Source organism: Rhinatrema bivittatum, chromosome 6 (genome assembly GCF_901001135.1).
Source record: "Rhinatrema bivittatum chromosome 6, aRhiBiv1.1, whole genome shotgun sequence".
Taxonomy (NCBI): Eukaryota; Metazoa; Chordata; class Amphibia; order Gymnophiona; family Rhinatrematidae; genus Rhinatrema; species Rhinatrema bivittatum.
The window spans coordinates 253,889,037-253,912,206 of record NC_042620.1 but is presented as its reverse complement, the minus strand read 5'-3'; the positions used below and the strand labels follow the sequence as shown (position 1 = coordinate 253,912,206).

At 43.2% G+C, this 23,170-nt stretch overlaps 1 protein-coding gene across 6 annotated transcripts in view; it reads right to left on the bottom strand.

Annotated features, from left to right (window-relative positions):
* C6H16orf58 (chromosome 6 C16orf58 homolog) overlaps window positions 1-23,170 on the bottom strand; it is a 74,452-nt gene that overhangs the window by 21,150 nt on the left and 30,132 nt on the right. For 5 of the 6 annotated variants that reach the window (XM_029606823.1, XM_029606826.1, XM_029606824.1 and 2 more), the window contains 7 exons: window positions 22,061-22,234; window positions 21,264-21,341; window positions 18,716-18,830; window positions 18,538-18,583; window positions 8,722-8,754; window positions 790-895; window positions 473-574 (listed from right to left, as the gene is read on the bottom strand). In XM_029606823.1, coding sequence (XP_029462683.1) covers window positions 473-574; window positions 790-895; window positions 8,722-8,754; window positions 18,538-18,583; window positions 18,716-18,830; window positions 21,264-21,341; window positions 22,061-22,195 — 615 coding nt within the window. In that variant the 5' untranslated portion in view covers window positions 22,196-22,234. Of the gene's footprint in view, window positions 1-472; window positions 575-789; window positions 896-8,721; window positions 8,755-18,537; window positions 18,584-18,715; window positions 18,831-19,593; window positions 19,904-21,263; window positions 21,342-22,060; window positions 22,235-23,170 lie in introns of those variants that run through there. The other variant, XM_029606828.1, reaches the window with a different exon arrangement.

Genomic DNA, 23,170 nt, shown 5'->3' with positions numbered 1-23,170 from the left:
ATGTGTATGTGTGCGCAAGACAGAGAGACAGAAAAAAGGACTGAGGGGAAAAAGAAAACGGTACTGCGAGTCAATGAAAACAATAAGGTTTTCATGCCACAGAACTATGATCCAGGAGATCCAGATTCAGACCTCTGTCGATGGATATCAGTTGGCCTTGGGAACACAAAAGATGATGTGCTCAGGATCAGAAAAAATGGGAATTTAGCTGTCACTATTGTGGCAACCTCTGCCGGCCAACATGTGGAAGAGAGGGAGGTAGGGTCCCTCCAGCCCTTGGGCCAGCAAGCTACCAGGACATGCAACAGCAACTGAGACCACAGTAGAGAGAAAAATAGGGAAAGGAGAAAAAACATACACACACAGTAAAACAGAAGAAGAAATGAGATAATGAGAAAGATATACATAGAAATAGGGCAAGCCAAGAAATAATACAATTAAAGGAGAGAGTGCATCCTCAGTCAGGCCTCACCTGGCTCCCATCTTTGGCCGAGACATCAGCCATATTATTCCTGCGTGCTTGGTGCATGGTAAGTGCTGCCCGTGTTGCTCCACCAGCCACTCCCACGATGCACTGCAATGAAAGGAACATGTGTACAGATTGTTAATGCAAGGATACAAAGCCAAAAGTGACTTGTCCCAAGGTCACACACAGAGAACCAACGGCAGAGTCTGGGTTAGAGAGTTTGTACCCTAGGATTCTGCCAGTCTGAATCCAGCCTTTCCCTCTCTGCAGCAAACTTTCTGCTCTCAGGCCACTAAGCTGTCAAGTTAACTTCTGAAACTTACCTTACATAGGCCAGCTGTGCAGACGATGAAAGTAAAGCATGCCGGAAAGGCAGGGGCCATGATTTCCATGAAGATGGCCAAGTCATTAAGGATGTCAGCGAAAAGCCTGAGGTCAAAGAGTGAAAGGTCAAGTGGGGAAGAGGCAGCCCACAATTAATCCAGACCAATCTAATTCATTGAATAATTATCCACAGCTGATATTGTTCACAGAAAATATTTGACTGTTGTATACCAGTCAATAAAGGCAGCCAAGGACAAATGCTCTCTGTATCAATTACATACAAATGAGCAATGGGTATACAAACACTGAAAAATTAATCCTTTCAAACAGAGAACAAACAAAGGCATTACAAAAAGCCAAAGCTTTCATGGCTCCTGACAAGAGTGGCTTGCATCGGCAGGAATTGAGACAAATTAAGCTGACATTCACAAAAAAAAAAAAAGAGTCTGAAAACACTTTCAATTTCAGTCACAGGACTTGGTGAACAATCTCTTTCTACGGACCAGAAAAACAAAGTCCTTCCTCTGACTCCAGCATGAAAATCCCTTTTTATGAGATTTAAGGCAAATTTTCTATGAAACTAAGGAGTATGGGAACAACTTTCACCATTCTTCACCTCTGGTGCTCTCTTTCGGGTTCCTTCTGGACCCCAGGGAAACTCCCAAATCCTGGCGACTCAAGAACTCCACTCTTGAGTCCCAGTCACCTTTCTAGGACAAGAGATGGAAGAGATCATCATAAGCCAATGGAGGCTCATAAATTTTATAGAAACTCACTACTTGTAGAACATTTCCCATTGGGGAGTGCCTGAAAGCTACTCCACTCCTACTTTCTACCTCATCACCCAGTCTCTCTGAAGACACTGATGAAATCAGTAAGGGACACTGTGACCCAGAAATTCCCATGCTGCTATGGCGCTGCTGTGGCCCTGCTGTTCCCTTCGATTAATTCTTGTCTGCCGAGGCCATGAGAAGAGATTATACTTACTGCAGCCCCACAGAGTCTAAGATATTATTCTTGCCAGCTTTCCTGCCAACTCTCCTCTCTTTCCTCTATATAGTTTGACCTGTGTGAGGATGTCCGAGCAAATCTTCTGAGGTGGAGCAGAAAACTACACTGACTCCAGCCTTTTCTAATGCAATCTCAACTTTTATTATCAAACAGATAATCTCACTGACAATAACTGCCTACCTTTGTAGTATACTTCCAACACAACTTCAAAGAGGGTGGGGAGCTCCTGGTTCCTGGAGATGCAGGGGCCTCCTGTTCCTACCTGGGCTCACATTTTTATTCCTCTCCCTGCAGGGTCCCATCCACACAGCTTTCTCCCTCTGTAGGATTTAAGGTGGACCAGGTTAAATGCCTGGTCCCACACAGGTTAAGGGGGGGGGGGAGGAAACAGGGTCACTCCATCACATACCCCCCCCAGCTTGGACCCATTGGTCTGAGCATTTTCACTCCCATTGGATCCCATTCAGGGAAGTGCCTCACATCCCCACACCCCTTCATCTGGCCTCCCAGATGAAGAGGTGTGGGGATGTGAGGCTTGGGGATCGGGAATCTAGGGTCATGCTCACCCCACCTACTAAGGTTACCCCAACAACACTATCACCAACATCCATTGTGCACCCTCAGTTCTTTAATGGAGACCCTTGCTGGCTCTGGGTTCCAATCCTGCCTCGGCCAGACTGTTTGGACTAGCTGTGGGACATTATGTGGTGGTTCTTTTGGTACTAGTTGTGGATGTGCTCCAGCATATGGTGCCTCCTCTCTGGCATTCCTCTCAGCACTCTCTGGCCACCATACAGCACCAGTCCCTGGTGCCTCTGTTGTGCCATGTACTGGTTCCTCTGCAGCCCCTCTCACTAGGATCGCCATAGCATTTCTTTCTGGACTCTCTGTGGCAGCGCCTCTATCTGGTTTTTCTGCGGCACTTCTATCTGGTTTCTTGGTTGTACCTCCATCTGGTCTCTCTGCAATGCCTGCATCTAATGCCTCTGCACTGCCTCCCATAGGCCAATCAGTGCTGCAACCAAAAACCCATTCTGTATTGCCCCTTTCTGGGTAGTCTGTTTTGCCTTCTACAGGCCAGGCTATGAAGCTCCACCAAAAGCTTTCTGGTTACAACCAGCTCAGTCACTGCAGGATCATTCCTCTGGCATTCCTCCTGCCCTCTTGCATTCTCCTCGGCAGGCTCTCACCACTCAGAGTCTCTTTTGGCTTCAGCTCCATTGCTGCTTTCAACTTTCTCTGCATCAGAGTCCCACTGACAGGTTGAGCTGCAAGCCGGTGACTCACTCAGCTACTGTGCTCCCTCTGGGTTCTCTGTGATGCCTCTCTCAGGGCTCTCTGCTGTCTCTCCCCCTGGGCTTTCTACAGCACCTCCTTCTTGACCCCCTGCAGCATCTTTCTCTGCATTTCCTGCAGCGGCTGAGTGAATGCCAGTGATTCTCTCTACTCCCAGGCAACACAAGCTCTCCTTTCCACAAGAGACAATGAAACAAGTTGTGCTTCCTGTTATGCGTGCCGTCCGCAGCACGGCCCCCTCACCTTTCTACAGTGACTCCAGCCTCTGGTTCATCCTCGCTGGCGGTGGTGGGCCATTAGCTCCGTCCTTGGGCCTCCCCTGGTGCCTCTGGCTCTGCCACAGTCCCCGGCGGTCCTGGTCCTGCTTCCACTTCTCAACGGGCCTCTCTGCATGGCCTGCGGAGAGACGCTGCTACTTGCACCCTGCCCCTCCCTAGGTGCGTGTGCATCACTGATTCTTAAGTAGGGACCATGGCGGGAACCTAGCCGCGGCCCCGGATGATGACGTTAACCTAACTACAGTATTTAAGCTCAGGCTCCACTCCCTAGCGTTGCCTTTGGAACAGATCTTCGCTGGTCGAGTACTCGTTGCTTCCTAGAGATTAGTCTCATCCCTGAGTTCCTGTTCCTCGTTGTTCCTGGTTCCTGTCTCTTCATTCCGACCCTGCTTATGCTTCAGATTGACTACACAGACTTTGACTCTGCTTCGCCCGACTACACTGCAGCCTATCTCCAGACCCAGACCTCTGTTTCGCCCGACTGCGCATTGCCTATCTCCAGACCCAGAATTCCGCTTTGCCTGACTACGCTCTTGACTATCTCCATGATCAGACCTCAGCCTTGCTTGCCACTGCCTTCAGATTGCCTCCAGCCCTGACTCAAGCCTACCATCGGACACCTCTTCAGCTTATTCCCTGGACATGGTTTCTTCAGGCTTCGGCCTGCTTTTGCTCGAGCGCCCCCCCCCCCCCCCCCCCAATCTGCCTTCATTCCTTTGGTGCCCGAGTTTCCAGGACATAACCCAGTCCGGAGTAAGACTGTACCATCTCTCACCTGCTGTCTCTGGGCTGAACCAACTCCTACTGCAATTACATACAGAGGCCCGCCTAAGTCCTGCCGGCCCTGGCACCCAAAGGCTCAACCCGCGGGGAACGAGGGCTGGTATAGGTGAAGCTCCAGCGGCCTCTGCCTATCAGCCCACTCCACCTGCCGACGGTGGGGACCCATAGGTCCTTGCCTATGGGTTGCATCAACCCCACCTTGGCCCAAGGGTCCACCTCCGGTGCAACACTTCCTGCCTCCTCTTCCTTAGCCCAGGGCAACTGACTCTTTATGAAGCTCTCCCGTAACCGCCTTTGCCCTTCCAGGAGGTTCTGAATCAAAGCTTGCATACTTCTTTCAGTCATGCTTCCACTTGCTGAATTCGGGTGCTTAGTACAGAACCAAAGCTTACTGTTGGAGGGTACACTCTATGCACTCACTAGCAGTTTCATTTCCTGCTGAGGCCACAGTACACAACTGATTTTTTTCTCTTTGGGGTTTTTTTTTTCCTTCATGGTAAAAAAGAAAACCCTGCCTTTCTGGCATTAACTTCACTGAGTACAAGCCCTAACTCCAGACAGAGCTTGCCTCCTTTATCTGCTGTAAACATAAACCTGCTTTCTCCCAGGCCCACACACCACTCTGTTTTAAAGGCAATTCCTCTCTCTCTTTTTTTTTTTTTTTTAATTCTGTGCTCCTCTTTGAGCCAGCAAGCTTTAACTTCAGTGCTCTGTAGCACTTTTCTTCTGTCCCAACCACCTTCCTTGGGCAGGGTTACACAAACTTTTCTTCTTTCTGTTCTCCCTGACCTAACACCATATGTGAGGATGAATGAGCAAATCTTCTGGGCTGGGAGCAGAAAACCACACCAATTCCAGCCTTTTCTAATACAATCTCAACTTTTAGTAACAAACAGAAAAATCACACTGACTATAACTGCCTATCTTTGCAGTATACTTCCAACAACTTCAGAGAGGGTCAGGAGTTCCTTGCTCCTGGAATTGTGGGGGCCTCCTGATCGCAGCTGGGCTCACACTCCCTTCCTAGTAGGGTCCTGCCCACAGAGCACTCTCTCTCTGTACGATTTAAGATGGACCAGGCTAAATGCCTGGTTCTGCACAGGTTAAAGGGGGGAAACAGAGTCACTCCATCACAACCTGGTTAGGGTTTTTGTTACTTTTTAAGTGTTATTTTCTTCTTTAATTTTGCTGAGCGAGTCTGTGGTGTCTCTTCAGTATGGCCATGACTACTCTTGGGCGCCGACTGTTGAATTTCTTTCTGCTTTTGAACAGTTTCTTATCAAGAGTATGATTTCTTTGTTTGAAGAACGATATGTGTTAAGTACAAACAGAAAATGTAAATCACTGGCCATCACAAGATTTGCTATGCGTCTGTGAAAATACTACCAAACTGGTACAGGATTTACAACACAATTCTTGCATAGCGAGGCTTAAAGAACTCAAATTGTATTCACTGGCAAAAAGAAAAGAAAGCAGGATATCATAGAAACATTCAAACTGAAGAAGGCTTCAGTTCAGTGCAAGACCGTATAGGCTTCCATAGAAAAAATATATTCAAGAATAAGGGGTGTGAAGGGGTAAACACAAGAAAACCCCAGAATACCTTAAGGGACCAGATCCAAAGATCTGACCAAGTCCACCTTAAGCCCCAGACAACAGGGAATTCTGGTCCAATAGGAGGCCGAGGGAAAGGTGTATTTCTAGCCAGGCCCAGAAGAGAAGAGGAGGTTCCAGGGAAACAGGAGGAACTTTAGGAAAGGCCCAGACCAAGAGACTAGGTTGCGATATGGTTTCTTTTGTTTAAGAACTACAAAGATATGCAGAGTTTTTTTCTGATGTAACTTAATAAAGTTCCTGAATATTCAGCCAGAGCCTAGCCTGTATCTATTCTCTGGCCATTCTGACTGCACATGGTGCCACAGGGGTCATGAAACCAAGTTTGAGGGAGGGATGCTGGCTCAGAGAAAACATAAGGAATATTTCTATACTGAGTGTGTATACAGCAAAACTGCCTGAATTTAAAGCATGCTCGGGATAGATAGAGTGCAGTGGTAAGAAAAGAGGTATAAAGAGAAAAGAAATGGAAAGCCTGAATGTTGGTTTAGGTATGGAAACTTATAATTTAAAATAATTTTGTATTTATATTCTGCCTTTCTTGAGCCTTCAAAGTGGATTACATTCAGGTACTATATATATTTCCCTATCTCCACAGAGCTTTCAATCTAAGGGGGTTCATTTACTAAGCAGCAGTACTTCCCCAGAGTGAAAAATACCACCAAACTTACAAAGTGGCAGTACTCAGCACTACCATTTTGTGAATCCCATGGTATTTTACCACAGGGGATCTGACACTGCAACGTTTTAAGAGATTACTCTCCCTGCTTCAGGGATCAAGATCTCCTTCACTTACGAGGTCCACACCCAGAACTGAAATCAATTTAAATCAATTCTAAATGAAAAAAAAAATGAAATTTGTTTGCAGTGGCACAGAAATTAGATAATAAAACATCATTAACTTAAATGGTTCATGTACATTCTGTATCTGACATGGAAGCACTGAAAATTTGCAAACGTTAAAAGTTTAAACATACGTAGAAACCTCCAATTATTTTTGGACTGTAGGTCATTACAAGCCTTTTTTGCCATTAGACTGTTTTCATCTGGCTTTCTCCAGTCTTATGATTTACATCTTCCAACATCTGGATTAGCCCTAAGAATATATTTGTTTTAAATACATAATAAAAATCTAAAAAATAATGCAAGTATTTACAAGGCACATATATTTGTAACTCTTGATTATATCCAATTCACTTAATTTGGACACAAGTGATTCAAGATATTAATGCAGTCCACAGTGTACATTATGATAGTCACAGTACGATAGAGTTTGCAACTCGTTTAATTAGCGATGAAATACTTTGAATAAGATTTATTTTTCTTTCACTCTTTGCATCCAGCACCAAAGATAGATTAGAATTTCATTTCCCAGTAAATGACTTAGTCATAATGATGGAGTCATACAACTGCTTGTGTAAGAAATAAAGAAAAGGGGAACTCAGCTTAGCTGAAGATTGTTTGAAAATAATTTTTTCCATATCAGTTTTGTCTCATAATGTGCTCATAGCCTCCCCTGTTGCGGAAAAAAATCCCTTCTAAGTTTTAGATATAAAAATTGAGTACGGAGGAAATAACATCTACCACCAGGTTCTTGAATGACTTAAAGGAGTCTCCCTGCAGGATCTGACCTAAGAATCATAACCCATGTTCTCCCCAACCCAATAAGTCCAGAGAATAAGTAACTGGTGATAACAAAGTGTTACATATTAAAGGAGAGGTAGGAGACAAATTGCAAGGTTCAGCCCAATACGCTTATGAACTTGAGATCAAATCCTAAGTGTATGAGATAAGATTAGACTACACCTTCCTATCTTCATCACTGTTGGTAAAGCTGAGGGATAGCCCAGCAGTGAAGCCAGATTATATCCCTGAGCTTGCAACTCCTCCAGCTCACACCAAGAATATGCCATCATATCACCACTTACCCAGCCTTGAATCCCCACCAGCCATGCAGACAGATACAGATATAGAATAGGAATATCTAGACCCTTGTTTTCCTTCAACAGCTCTAAAGTGGAAATTTTAATTTGGGGGATCTTTCCCTGTCAGGTAAATGAACTTATAGCCTTCTCAACAGAGACAAAGACCCCTTAAGGGCCAACTGTTGAAAAAAGTGAAGCAAATGTGGTAAAACCATCATGTTAATCACCACCACTCTTCCCAACAGAGACAAAGGAAACTGCATCCACCATACTAAATAACTGTCAACTTCTGAAGAGGATCTGGAAAATTTAACTTATAAAAGGTCCGCCAATATATTACTACCCAAATATTTTATTGAATAACTCGATACTGGAAAGCCTGTCCCCCACAGTAGAAGATAACTTGTACTGATACCCATAGCAATGGATTTGGTATTATTAATCAAGTAACTTGACAAATGATTATAAGTCCTCAACATCTGTAGTAGTGCTGGGATAGATCTTTCCCAACTTGTTAGAAACAAGGAGAATATCATCAGCATATAAAATTATCTACCTTACTCTGGATTTTTCATGTTCTCTCTACATCTTTCTGCAAATGTTTTTCACTTATCTTTTGTAACTATTATCACAGAAAGCCTGTTCACAAAGTCTTATGAACCAAATAGGAAAAGAAAATGTTCAAACTTTAATCTAGGTCTACTCGTTTCATCTTATGAATTCCTCCAAAGAGGATCATTTGTGCAAGACCAAAATATGTGTCGATGATAGAGAGAGCTTCTGCTTCTATTTAAATTTTGTTTATTCTCTGTTTGAAATCATTAGCTTTGCTTTATTTGTACAACCAAACATTGTACATTTCTGTACACTAAAGTATGTGTTTTGATATTGATAGCATCTGTTTTATTGATCTGTGGATTCACAGGCATCTCCTTTCACTAATGTACACCAACAACCCCACAGCTCTAGCATATACCATGCTCCTGTCCTTACCCAGGCACCCTTGTGCTCCCCTCACACTCACCTCCACTTCTTAGCATCACAGTCCAACTTGCTCCTGTTGGAAGAAAGAACAGAAATGCAACAGAAAATCTGAAATGTTGCTAGAGCTCAAGCTACTGATTAATTATATAATGCTACAAAATGTACGCAGTGCTGTACAGACACATACACTATTACTCCTGGAGAAAAAAAAAGGGGTCTCATAAAGATGTCAGACACCAAGGAAAATGAAGCAAAACTAGAAAATCTCTCTTGGACTGAAGAATGTAGCATAAAAGAACTTGAGCAGTGTAGACGTATCTAAGGGTTGATGAAGGTGCACAAGTAAGTAAGAGAATAGACCAGTAAAGAGCACTATAGGACAGTGGTGGCCAACTCCAGTCCTCAAGTGCCACAAGTACACTGGGTTTATGTGTAACCATTTTAAATATACTAATTATGGTAAAGGATTGTGTTACACAAAATCTTTCAAAAATCACCAGATAATTCACAATGGACTATAAAGAATTATATGGGCTGGATTTTCAAAGGGTTACGCATGCCAGGCCTAAAGCCCCGGGATGCGTGTAAGTCCCAGGGCTTGCAAAAAGGGGCAGGATCAGAGGCTCCAGGTACAGCGGCCATTTTCCGCTGTGCCAGGGTTGGCTGGCGCACGCAACTTGAAAATGGAGCTGAAACGGAGGCCTTGGTACTAACTATTAAATCCAATTTTTGAGACATGATGAAAACCATTGATGTATCATCCCTCAAATCCATTCTCTCCAAAAGAATCAGATAATCAAGGAGGAATTGAGGTCACAGACTGTGATGGCTGCCTAAGAAACTCGTGTGGTTCAGACTTTCTTTTAAGCTTTTAAAGCCTGGTTAAATCACAATAAGCTCTCGTTAAATGTGTCTAAGACTATATTTAGTTCTTATTCTATTTTCACTGAAAAAGTCGTTTACCTGAACAATTCAAAATTTCAAATTAAGCGTCAAGTCAAAAGTCTTGGTGTTGTTAGATAGCATCCTCTCATTTCGATCTCAAGTCACTCAAGTAATCAAAAAAGGATTCTTTAGGCTGCATGTTATCTCGGGTCTAACGAAACTTCTACACGCTCTGGAATTTCGTACTGTATTGCAAGCTTCAATATTTCCAGTTATTGACTTCTGTAACAGTCTTTATGTTGGCCTTCCGCATTCAACTCTACGACCATTACAGCTTTTGTTAAATTTATCGGCTCGCTTAATCAACAGTTTGAAATGATTTGATCACATCACCCCAGTTTTGATTGAGTTACATTGGCTCTCAATTGTTGAAAGAATTAAATATAAAATCGCCATGACAATTTTCAAACTGGTTTCTGATCAATCCTGTTCATGGGCTAATGCTATTTTAAAATTTTACAAACCCTCAAGAAATTTGCATTCCTCTCAGCGGGGCTTATTAGATGTTCCATCCCACAGAGTCACATGCTTACATATTACTCGAGAATGCTCCTTTTCAACTGCCGGTCCAGTCCTCAGGAATTCTTTACCAATCGAGCTACGTCAGTGTGACTCAATCAAAAGTTCTGGAGAGCTTTTAAAGACCTTTCTCTTTAAGTCAGCCTATCTTTAATGTTTTATTATTTTAATTAGCATTTTAACTGACTACATTTTATTTTAATTCATTGTTTTTTGTACATTGCATATTTTATGTCATATTGTTATTTTAGTTTATTTTTATGTTTTACTATAATTTAAATGTTCCCTTGTACACAGTCTAGACCTACTTTTAGTGTTAGGTGATTCATAAATTTTAATAAATGTAAATAGATTTCTTTTTGTGAATCTTGGTGGCTTAATACATTCAGAATGTCCATGCACAGAAAAACAACAGCTGAAATCAAAGCATACTTTGGTGTGGGAAGGCAGGTGTGAAAAGTGTACTCAAGGCACACATGGCACAAGAGCAGGTCTCCTCTGATTCGGAGGGCACAAGTGAAGGATAGAAAATGAGAACTGTGGTAAGAGAATTCTCCCATGCCAAAAATTAAAGCATTGTTCTAGGAGCTGAAGCAAGATCTTCCAGGGGTGAAACAGAAGATCCTAGAAATAATCAGAGTTCAGAAATAAGCTTATGGACCTGAGATGGAGCAGCAGATAGATAAGATTTCGGAGCAACTCACTGAACTGCGAAAGGGATCTGAGGCCTTGCAGATAACCAATGCGGACACATTTGAGAAACTGGAAGACTTAGAGAACAGACTGAGACACAATTAACTCCATAGTAGAGGTCTTCCTGAAACCAGCTGTCGACTGTACAGATGTGATCCAAAAACTCTCTCAGTCCTTCCTAAATAATGGCAAGTCCACTCCAGTTGTTCTCTCAGATTGCCATAGAAAAAGCACATAGGGCTCTTGGCACTCAGAGGAGCAATCTGCCCCAAGATATTATAGCTTACTTCAATGGATATGTAACCTGCATTTGATCTGATAAAGCTTTTTGTCAACACCAGTGTAATGATATTTACCTCTTTATTATGCTGTAGTGTCTCATTGTGGGATTGTTAAATAAAACATTTAAAAAAATTGTGTTGAAAGCCAGAGCTGGAGATTTCCAATGACTTGTCCCCAATGACTGAGGCAGCACAGAGAAATGAAAGGTAACACAGCAGCTCTTAAAATAGAGCTAGCAGTTTCCCTTTGGCTTCTCTTTTTCTGTGGAAGGCATGACCGTCAGAGTCAAATCAGTGGAAGAAAGGAAAAAGGTACTATCAAGAGCTGGTCTGTGTCCTGAGATACTGGGGCAAGAGGAACAAGCTGCTAAGCTGGCAGAGATATCTGTGTGAAAAAGGACTTTCTGAAATGGCAGAGAGTGCCACCTGGCAGCAAGCAAGAAAGCAAACACTGACTTTAATCTTGTGGGTATTAGTTTTTGCTCGAAGTGCACTGAGAATCTTTCATCTTCAGTTGTGTAGCCTTTGCAGACCAACTCTGCCTCTCTATAAGTTACAGAAGTGTTTGCAGCTGATATTGTTAACTTCTTCTGTTGTTCTTGCTTGAGACTTTTCAACTTAGAGCTCTCTGGTTAGAGCCAATATGTGGAAGTAATCCCACCTGGATGTTAATGGCCTTCAGGTCTGGAATGTCAATCCTTTGAGGACTCGTCCACTAGTTGGGAAGGAGCAGTTGGGGTGGAGGGATTTGGAGTTGAAACAGAGGAAGGGAAAGAAGGGGGGCTTGGATAAGAGGGATGTGGGGCAGGGGAGTTTTGGTTATGGCTTTGAAGTGTTTGGGGCTATGTTGTTCTCAGTGCTCATGCCTTCCCTTGAGATTCTGTCTTACAATGTTAGAAGGTTAAACACTCTGATGAAGTATCAACTGTTATTTAAAAAATATTCGGCCAAATTTTAAAACGGCCACACGTGTAAAAAACGGGGGTTATGTGCGTGGCTGGGCCTTGCGTGCATCGCGCACATTTTCAAAGGGGCCCAGTCACTCCTTCGCAGGAGAATTCATTTAAAAAGTTTATAGTAGGTTGTTTCCCCCATCTGAAGGGAAACAAAGGTGAGGTAATATGGGAAAATGATCTTCCTTATTCTTTGGGGAGGAGTAGTAGAACATTCAGAGGAGAACAACTAAGTCTTTTATATCGACCACCTTAGCTGTCCAGTCCTAAGCTAGTCCTGTCCTTATCTATAGTAAAATGATAGTATCTCATACCACATATATTAAAGAAAATATATAACTTGGTATCCGATGGTTGACAAATGGGGATGCAGTGGTATAGACACTATGGCCCATATTTGGTGGGGGATGTTCTGTTCTTATTCCTTTTTGGTACCACCACTTTTATGGTGGATTTGAAACCAGATATTTATGCTTAATGCTAAAATGTATGACCTTCCACTTAAGCTTGGCACCTTGGTTTTGCATATCCTTCTGGCTGCTAAGTATGAAGTAGCAGTGCACTGGAGGAAGGTGAAGGTGCCTAATGATATGTATTTGTTTAATCATATATGGAGTGTATTATACAGAGAAATGAAATGCATTTCAGAGAGACAAAGTATCTGCTCTTGAAGGAGCTTTGGAGCCCTTTGATATATGGTTAAGAGGAGGGCTTGGGGACAGAGAAGTGGGGATATGTTGTGGGTATGAATATTGTATTTTTAAGCAATTTGTGGGTGTGGGCTGTCACAGTTTAATTTTTGGTAAATGTCGACTTTGCCCTGCTGTTATATTTAAAAATCTTCTATAAATACACAAAAAATGAGATCCAATAATGCTAGACACTTAATAAATATCAAAAGTGTAGAATTGTCTAGCCCAAAGATGAACCAGGATTGTTAGAAAGCATCTGGGGAAAACTTATAGAATACGTTAAACAACAACTTATTCCCAGAGGTCTGCGGATGAATAAAGCTCCACTTATGTTCACCGATCATCCGGATTTTCTGGCTAAATGGGCAGCCATTTTGAACAAATGTTCACTGGACTTAATGCTGCTCATTATAGAATACACCAAGATTACCTCTGAAGAAATCAAAGCAGAGACTGTGGTAGTAGAGGACAAATACAAACAGAGTGCCACCATTGATATCATTCAAACATCTTTAGAAGAACTTCAACAATCCATTGACAAATTTAAAACAGATATCAAACGTAATAAAATCTCCAAATTCAATAGGGACAAAAATGACTATGCCAATGACAATGTTTACTCTTGGTTGCATCCTCAAGAGGAACCATCTTCTAAACCCAGACAAGTTACCTTTGCAGCCTCGGATGATTCCTCAGATGAACACTCAGATGCCAGATCAACGAAATCTTTTTTAGACAGACGCAAACAAATGTCCAGACCTTTTCGAGCTCGAGGCAAAAAAAAAAAAAAATCAACCAATCACGAACAGCGGAGGAAGACACATCATGGCACAAACCATTTACACGCTCTCAGAAGCAAGACAATCGCCGATAGTAAATCTATCGCATCATGTATTGACCCCTGATGAAGAATCAGTGTTAAGTAAAGGCTTATCATATGTACCCACCAATCAGCATGACCCCTTTCAATGCAGAATAGCATTACATAAATTTTTTCGGTCCCTAATGATCAAACTACATTTTTCCGCACAGCCGGATGTCAAGCAAGACATGTCTATCGTCAAACCCAAATCTAGATGGCTCCCACCAGGTCCAATAGACCCACAAATCAAAGCTTTTCAAACGCTAGTTCTAGCAGTTTTACAACCGGCTGTTACACGGGCCTCATCATATGTACAACATACATCGGACATGCTCCAAAAGCTTTCCCAATTAGACCCCATACCCCAAGAAGCATTATTGGTCAGCTTAGATGTAGAAGCACTTTACACGAATGTTCCGCAAGAGGAAGCATTAGATTTGGTAAAAGAAGTTCTAACAAGTAGACCACAACCTCAACGCATTCCATCACAGTTTTTATTGTCATTGACAGAATTGGTCCTCTTTAACAACTTTTTTGCGTTTGAATAATATTTTCTACAAATCCATGGAGTGGCCATGGGCTCGCTAGTGGCTCCTGGCGTCGCAAATGTATTTGTATCCAAATTTGAAGAAACCATAGTCTATCCATCATAATTTTTCACTTATGTGAGGCAATGATCAAGATACATAGATGACATTCTTTATCTGGATGAGCACAGAAGATCATTTGTCACAATTCCATACCTGGCTCAATCAAGCACATCCCCATTTAAAGTTTACCTTATCGTATCATCACAATCAACTAGCATTTCTGGATATCCTCATCATGATAACATCTACTGGTATTCGGAACACTCTACACCACAAACCCACAGATAGGAATAACTTTCTCAGATTTGAGAATCACCACCCACGACGTTTTAAAGAGGGTCTACCGGTTGGACAATTCTTCCACATTCGAGGAATTTGTTCTGACAAACAGGATTTTCTCACACAAGTTAATCTCCTTGGACAATGTTTTTTAGAGAGGTTATCCCATTTATAGTATCAAAAGGGCTTTCAAACGAGCCAAATTTTCAGGCTGAGATCAACTACTTCAATACAGAAATAGATCACAAGGAACCAAATTTATTTGTGTTTTACCACACACAATTTTGACTCAACACATCAAACGTGCGATCTTAGAAAACTGGCATGTCCTCAGTCCACATCAAATCTTCCAGTCTCCACCGATGTTTTCTTACTCCAGGGGGTCAACATAAAATAATATGTAGTAAGAGCTGCTCCCTCCATTAAATTCAGTTCCAACGCAGAAGGTCAGGTCAGATGTGAAAAATGTGGATTTTGCACACAAGCACAAGCTGGACAGATCCCAAAAGTGGCATTACAATTCATAGAAGACAACAAGTAGATTGCAACACCAGCTTTGTAATTTATGGTCTCGTATGTCCATGTCAATTGATATACGTTGGTCAGACTAAACGCAAAATCAAGATCTGTCTACCTGAACACAAAAGTTGTCTTAAAAACAAAGACACAAAAGCACCAGTTGTGACACACTGCCTAACTCAGAACCATACATTTGAGGATCTACGGTGGTTGATCATTGAACACATTCCACATGCTTGGCGTGGGAGAGATAGACAGTCCATTCTGAATTACAAAGAAAATCAATGGATTTTTCGGCTCCGGAGTGTAGAGCCCTCTAGTCTCAATGAAAAAGTAGAATGGTTTACTTTAATTTAGCAATATTTCATAATATAGGGCTTCCTGATGATACATCAGCCCATTTTTGGATTGCTGTATGTCTCTTCACTTTTTTCAAGATGGCCCCTGCATGACGTATAAGCCCATTTTTGGAGCTTAGGGTTTCCCATCCAACTCAAAATGGCCTCCCTATGACAGACCTGCCCATTTTTGGACTCGCACGTCATTTCCGCTTTCCCAAAATTGGCGGGATTTTTTGTTTTAAAGGTCAGCGTCTCGTAGCGCCCGACTGTCAATGTCAGATCGGACGGATGCAGCAGACTCAGATTGCGCACGTAAGCTTTTAAGAGATGTCTCAACTAATGTCTTCTTTTCAACTTACGGGTATCTATTGATACTTTTAATATGTTTTGTAGCGCTCAGGCAGTCTCGATTTTAGACGCATCATTGACTCTCTCAAATCAAGTAAGTGTCCATAACAATTTGCCTCCGTCTGTACATAGATGTTATTGCATCACCTTAAGGATTGTGTTGCACACTATCATTTCAGGTATCTAGGACAGTGCCGATATTAATGTTTAAAGTGCCAACATCATGCTTACAAGTGTTTCCCTGACGAAGAACTGATTTTCGAAACATTGCTATGTCGGGATAAATACACAGACAGCACGAAGATACTTCATGAATGATCTTGGCGCCATTGCAGTGAGCACAACCAACTGGTAAAACACGCATTAGTGCACCAGCATATCCACTATAGTGGACTTATACCTGATTTACGTGATAGCTTTAAGATTACATGAAAGCATCACACGCTCTGGGGCAACCAATGATTATAACACATCCATCATCCACATTCGTGGGGTTGGAGCACCTGTAGCCCTTCAGGCACCCGTAGCCTAACAAAGGCACTATATGAGGTTTTCCCCAGATGCTTTCTAACAATCCTGGTTCATCTTTGGGCTAGACAATTCTACATTTTTTGATATTTAAAAATCTAACATTTATTCAAAAAAAGAATTAGATACTCAGATTAAAAGCTGAGAAGAAGCCTAGTAGAATCATAATGCAGGGACTGTTCCAATTAAATTCTGAAATTCATTGCTGGAAGATGTGGTTAGGGCAATTAGTGTAGCTGGGTTTAAAAAAGGTTTGCATAAGTTCCTGGAGGAGATGTCCATAAACTGCTTTTAAATCAAGCTGATTTAAGGAATAGCCACTGCTATTACTGGTATTAATAGCATGGGATCTATTTAATATTTGGCTTGGCCCCTGTTGGAAACAGGATGCTTGGTTTGACCCAGTATGGCAACTTCTTATGATGCCTAGATTTCAGAAGTTAATACAAGAGTCAGAGCCAGATTGACAGAATCAGGAAAACTGCAGTTGCCCATGTGTTTCTATAATTGCCTTAAAATGGAAGATTTAATTACTTTAGACAGAAATCTTCAGAGGGTTAGCCATGTTAGTCTGGTGTAGCAAAAAGGATGAATGGCACCTTATAGACTAATTTATTAAAGCAAGAGCTTTCGAGGACAGAGTCCACTTCGTCAGATGCATGCATTAATTAGTCTTTAAGGTGTCACTCGACTCCTGTCTTTTTAGACAAAAAGGGGACATCTGAAACTGGATGACAGTTGTCCACTATATCATGGTCCAATGAAAACATTTTTAATATTGGGCGAACTGCTGTATCACAGTTTCAGCCATTATGCAGCCTCTTCATGCCACAGTTCCACTTGCTGTGCAGCCTCCCTTCCACCAGGCATCCTCAGTGAGCCCTGCTTCCAGCTGTGCAAATTACCTCCTCACTGATCACCTGATGCCTCAGCCCCAGTCCTACTTAACCCAGCCTTTCCAGTCCCTCAGTGCCTCTTCACTGAGTCAGCTTGGCTCCTTGAACTGGCCACCTCTATCTTGCTATTCTACCTTGCCTTGCAGCCTACACAAGCCTTCTACTTTGTCTTGGGGCCTACCTTGGGCCTCCTGCCATTCCAGGCATTCTAGGCCTACCTGCTTTGCTTTTGGCCCTTCTGGGCCTCCTGGCCCTGCTCTGTGGCCTTCAGGTCTACTTATTTTGTTCGGTGTCCTTTTGGTCTTTTCTGCTCTTCCTTGTGACCTCTGGGCCCCCAAGCTGTGCCTAGCCATCCGTGTGTCTTGTTTGGACATTCTTGTTCTCTGTTGCTTGTCTGGTCCTGTCCTTGTCCAGTCGTAATCTGTCCTTATCCTTGTCCTTATCCAGTCTTGTCCTTGTCCTACCTATTCCAGTTCTGCCCACTGTCTGTTTCCCAGGCCTTTCCCTTGTCCTTGGTTCAAGTCCTACCTGTATCCAATCCCTATCTGTCCTCAGTACCAGTCTTACCCTCAAGCCTTGCCTGGATCCAGCTCCCAACCTGTCTCCAGCTTCCATCCTGTGCATGAATTGAGCACAAACTATAATGTTCGCCAGGAGGAAAGTCCTACTGGCCCCCAGAACCCAAAGAGCAGAGAGGACTGGTTAGGCAGAAGACCAGCTCTAGCCCTGCCTTACAGTCCTCTCTCATTTCTGTGGGGGTGCTCCCTGATTCCAGCTTGTCAGACCATGACATGCTGCATGTTTCAAAGAATGATGTAATACATCTTTCAGCAGATACATATTTATAATTTGTCCCAGCCAGGGAATAAGATTGACCCTAATCACCTTAACTAAAAATGATGGGCCCGAATCAAAAAACAGCAGGTTGAGGTAATAATTTCTGACAAAACTTTTCCAACCTCAAAATCTGTAACTGGCCAAAACTGAGACAACAAAGCTGGCCTAGGAGCAGAGACAGAGACAGAGACATTCTCTAAAATTTTAGTAGCTAGAATCTGCCCAACTTTCACTCCTGCCTCTACATTACTATCCTGGGGAAGGGACTGTCCTGACAATACTTTAGAAAGAATGTGAGAAATTTTTCCTAGAATAAAAGATTGCAAATACATCACTTTCAGTCAGTGATGGAGCCGACCTATTAAAGGCAGAACCCCCATGCATGCTCTTATAAATCTTAAGTAGTTCTCTTCTGGCATTGCCAGCTTTAGCAAACTGTAAAAGATTTATTATGGGCATCAGTATATGTTGGCAACAGGAGGTCCTGTGCTGGGGTTAAGGGGCCTACACAAGTATTTTATAAATGTATGTTTGGCTGGTGGGTGATAGGACACAGAGAGAAGGTCATCTTACCCCTTTATCCATGCAAACAGAATCCTCCCCAGCATCCCTGTGCCATCTGCAGAAATAAACCAGGACAAAATTCCATGGAAGAAGTAAAAAGGGATCAGGATCTATAATGAAGGACAAGACAAAGGAAGAATAGGAACAAGGGAAACCTGGATATGAATGCATTTTCCAAAATTCTGACCTTTCATTATCCATGTGACTGTGGCTGCAGTAACTGTAGCTGTGTTATCTCCAACTCCGACCCCCCGCAGCATGGCCTGGGTTGCCAGAGTCCCAGTGATACTGCTTGCAAATGCCTGACAACAAAAGACAAAGTCTAAGGAGAACAAAAGCCCAGGAGAAAACATCTTGGAAAGTTTGAAGAAAATATCTTCATAAGAGCATCATGCAGGCATTATGTTGGTATGTGCAAAACAGGAATGGACACATCTGGAAAGCAAACCTTCATTAGAACCCATACAAGAATCACACTAAATAAGTCTAAAATAGGGGCCCCCAAATATTTCAAGGGAAATGCCACATAGAAAATTCCAAATCCTCAAGAGGGTCAGGGATCCCTTGGAGTTTCCTGAGCAGGTTGAGGATGGGCCAGCAGGTTGAGGAAAGCCCTTTGGATGATTTGAAACACTCGAAAGAGAGAGAAAAAAGGGTTCCCAAGTTGTGGCAAATAACATGCCGGTAATAATATTTCTAGATTTTCTGCAAATTGGTAACCCTTCCACACCCCACTAGAACCCTGCTCCCTGGATTCCCCTTCCTCAACATCTGCTCCCCCACCAATGTACAGGCATGTGTGAGGGTGGTGTACTCCCTATTTTCCCTTTACTTTCACTCTTACCCCTCCCCCTTTCATTCACTCCCTTCCCTCCTCTCTCACTCCTCTAATCCCTCCCCTCCTCTCTCCTTACTGCCTTCATTTCCCTCCCCTAAATTCTCTCTTCCCTTTTTCACCTCTTCCTTCACTCACTCTACCCACTTTTCCTCACTCCCTCCACTTTCCTCCTTTCCCTCCCCTTCAGTCCCTTGTTTTCTCTCTCTTCCCTTCCCTCACACACATACTTCTCTTCATACTAGCAGGACTTGGCCTCCCCGCTAGTGGCTTTGTTCATCTTTTACTGAACCAGGAGTCTTCTGCTACTGGTAGATCCTGGCCTCCCCGGCAGTGGCCTCCAACATGGTAAAGGTCTTGGTGCCTCTTCTGCCATTGGCTTCCCCACTGTCATATGGGTGCAGGCTGGACTCTGGGTGCACTCTTGCAGATGTAGGGCAGGACCGCAGGCCAAGGCTTGGGTTTATCTTCTGCTTAGCCAGCTCCATCCCCTGCAGGTTGAGCCCTTTGATTCTGGGGACCAGCAAGGTTTGGCTTCTTCTGCAGAACATCATGGTAAGTCAGGCTGGATAAGGCAGGACAGGCTGGACAAGGCAGGGCAGGCACAGGCAGGAAATGAGGTAAGGCACAGGCTGGACGTTATGGCACAGACAGGCTGGAATGGAGGACTGGATACTGGGCATAGGCTAGGACTGGATACATACAGAGGCTGGGGACTGGATATAGTGTATAAGCTGAACCAGGGACAAGGGCAAGGACTGGGAAACAGAGAAGGAACTAGACAGGATGGTGCAAGGCAGAACAAGGATCGGACAGGACTAGACTAGACAGAACAGGCAATAATGAACAAGGAAGCCCTACAGGGTGCAAGGCTGGGTATGAGAACCTAGCAGGCCTGGAGGCCATAAGGTAAGGCAGAGAGGCCCAGGGGGCCAGAGAGCAAGGCAAGGAGGTCTGGGAGGTCAGAGAAAGCAAGGAGATCTGGGAGGACAGAAAGTGAAGCAGGAGGCTAAGAGAGGCCACAGGGCAAGGCAGAAAAGCAAGACAAGAATGAGAGGCCAAGGTAACTCTATGAAGAGGCAACTAGGTAATAACAAGGCAGGGTTAAATGGGGCTGAGGCTTGGGCATGGTGTAACCATTCTTAGCAAGGCTATGGGCAAAGTTCACCGAGGGCTCCTGGTGGAAGGAAGACTGCACAGCAGGCTGAACCTTGACATGGACAGCTGGTGTAACAGGTGAAACCATGACACCAATCAGAAGCCAAAAATTGGTGGCACGGTACCAGTGCCTATTCTGCTGGTGGGGCCTGTCCTCCCTACCAGCAGCATCAATCAATGGTGCAGTTCCAGCACTTTTTTCCCCTGCCAGCCGTGGGTTAATTTAATTAAAAAAAAAAAAAAATTTCTCCATGGGCAAATCCGGTTGTATGTAGGAAAAGCCTCATGGGCTAGCCAAATGAGCTCTGCGGGCCAGATATGGCCCATGGGTCATAGTTTGGGGACCCTTAGTCTAAAATATTAATACAGCATGGCAGGACTCGAGGAAAAAGACACTTAAAAGCAGCAGATCTATAGCTATATTCACACCTTTTATTTTAAAAAAATTTAAAAATATATAAAAATGTTGACTCTGAGGGCACAAAATATAAGGAATTAGAGCAAACCAGGAAACAATGGTGAATATTTTAGAAAACCTAATTAGTAATGCTGTATTAACAATTCATTAGTAAATTTAATACACCATCTCCTGCCCATAGTGCAGATTGCTGCTGTTTCCCATGAGGTCATATTTTGTTGTACAAAGCCCAAGGCAAAGCAATTTTCTCAACAAAAACAAACTTAACAGCCTTTTATCTAGATACTGTTATCTGTGCCCCCTTTTTCTTGTCTTTCATCTCACCTGCAATGTGTCCCAGATCTGGTAAATCAGGTAATCTTTACTGACGCTCTCTGGGTAGCCCTGAGGCAGAAACACCGACTGTACACATAAAAGTGAACAAGCCTGCATCAGTGTATTTCATCATTTAACTTGCAAGATGACAATTCATTCACTGCTCCCCTCTAGTTCCTGACTAACAGAGGCAAAAGTGATAGTGCAAACATGCCTTAGGCTCACCAAACCTGTCTCCACACAGAGAGAGTGAAAAACACGGTCATTGGTGAGTGCTCCCACAATCTTGCGGCTATAGTGCACGCTGTGGTTGAATATTTCCTATCGGCTAGAATATGACTGGAGAGACCTCAGTCCACACACCATAACCTTTGTTAAATGCCTCATGCTTAAAGGTACTTATTTGTGCTTATCCAGGGCAAAAATCCCTGCAGAACCTCTGTTGATTATACTTCCCAATGGTAAAAAAATTCTCTTCCCAATTCTGAAGAAGCAATGTGAGGAAATGGTGAGCCACAATATTATTTTAAAGATGTTTTTATAGGAAGAGAATATCAAGAGCTGGTGAAAAACCAGACGATAGTGATTCTACTAGGCATAAGCAATCAACTTAGAACCAAATTTATTTTATTTGCAAATTATGATTAACACACACACACACCCCTTTTCAGCACAGAGTATTATAGTACTGGTGTCGGGGTCTGTACCATGGAGAATCTTAGAAAATGGGGGGGTTCAACCTATGAGCCAGAGTCTGTCTATCAAATCCTATCACTTTTCCATCTGACTTTCACTCTGTTACTCACCATGAAAAAAAGACAGAAGGAACGATAGCTGCCTTCCCTTTGCCCGGAGATGCAGGCCAGTCGTCCATCCTCCCTCTGGATATATCTCCGTGTCAGGCTGGACCCATACTGCTCTGAGCAGATAAGCTGAGCCATTCTGCCTTCAATCTGTCCTCCACCTCCTGGAGGGAACAGCTGAAAAATTCATTAGCACAGAGTCAGACAAGCCAGGTTCCCCAACCTCCCCAAGTACTACGTACAGTACAGAGTAACACATACTAGATGCAATTGGGCCATGTTAGCTATGATGATATCTGAAATGGCGATAAAGGCAAATATATGTGGACAAAAATGGGAATACAGGTTTTATAGACTTTTGCTCTAACAAGAAAGACAAATCAGGAATGTGAAATGATGCTCTTGTACAGGACAGAGTTTAAAAAGAATTACTTGCATAAAAAGGGAAAAAAAAAATATACATATTTAATATAATTAAATAATCTAAGTTTGATATAAGTTTTCACTATATATGAAATACAAGGGTACAAGCAAAGTGAATATAAAGCAAGTTTGCTTTCTTATAAACAGGGTTCTGTTATTGTTTGTAAGGTTTTGAGTGGACCCTTGGACACTGTGGCTGCTGACCACGCCCACGGGGGGGAAGTCCCGTGAGGGGCCACAGGTTAGACTCAGCTTAGGACACACAACACACATAGATCTTTTATTAACAGTATTGAGGAGCCACCAGAGGTGGCAGGAGTGAGCAAAGATGAAGCCCAGCTGTGCTTGTAGTCCCTCAGGGCTCTGGAACAGCGATCCCACAATAGCTGTGCTATAGTGAAGAGAAACTGAGATAGTGAGTACAATGAAGTTGTTATTGCTCATCCCGCCAGGAGGGCAGAGTTAGCAATCTATTAGGTTCCAGCTGCTCTGGGAGGAGGAGTTAGCAAACTGTTGTGGCTCAACCTGCCAAGAGGGTGGAGTTAGCAGTCTGTATCGACCAGCTCCTCCGAGGGGAGGAGTTGGCAGTCTGATATGGCTAACCCCGCCAGGAGGGCAGAGTTGGCAACCTGGTATGTGCTGGTTCCTGTAGAATGAAAGAGCTAGCACTCTGTTATAATTCTGCTTTGG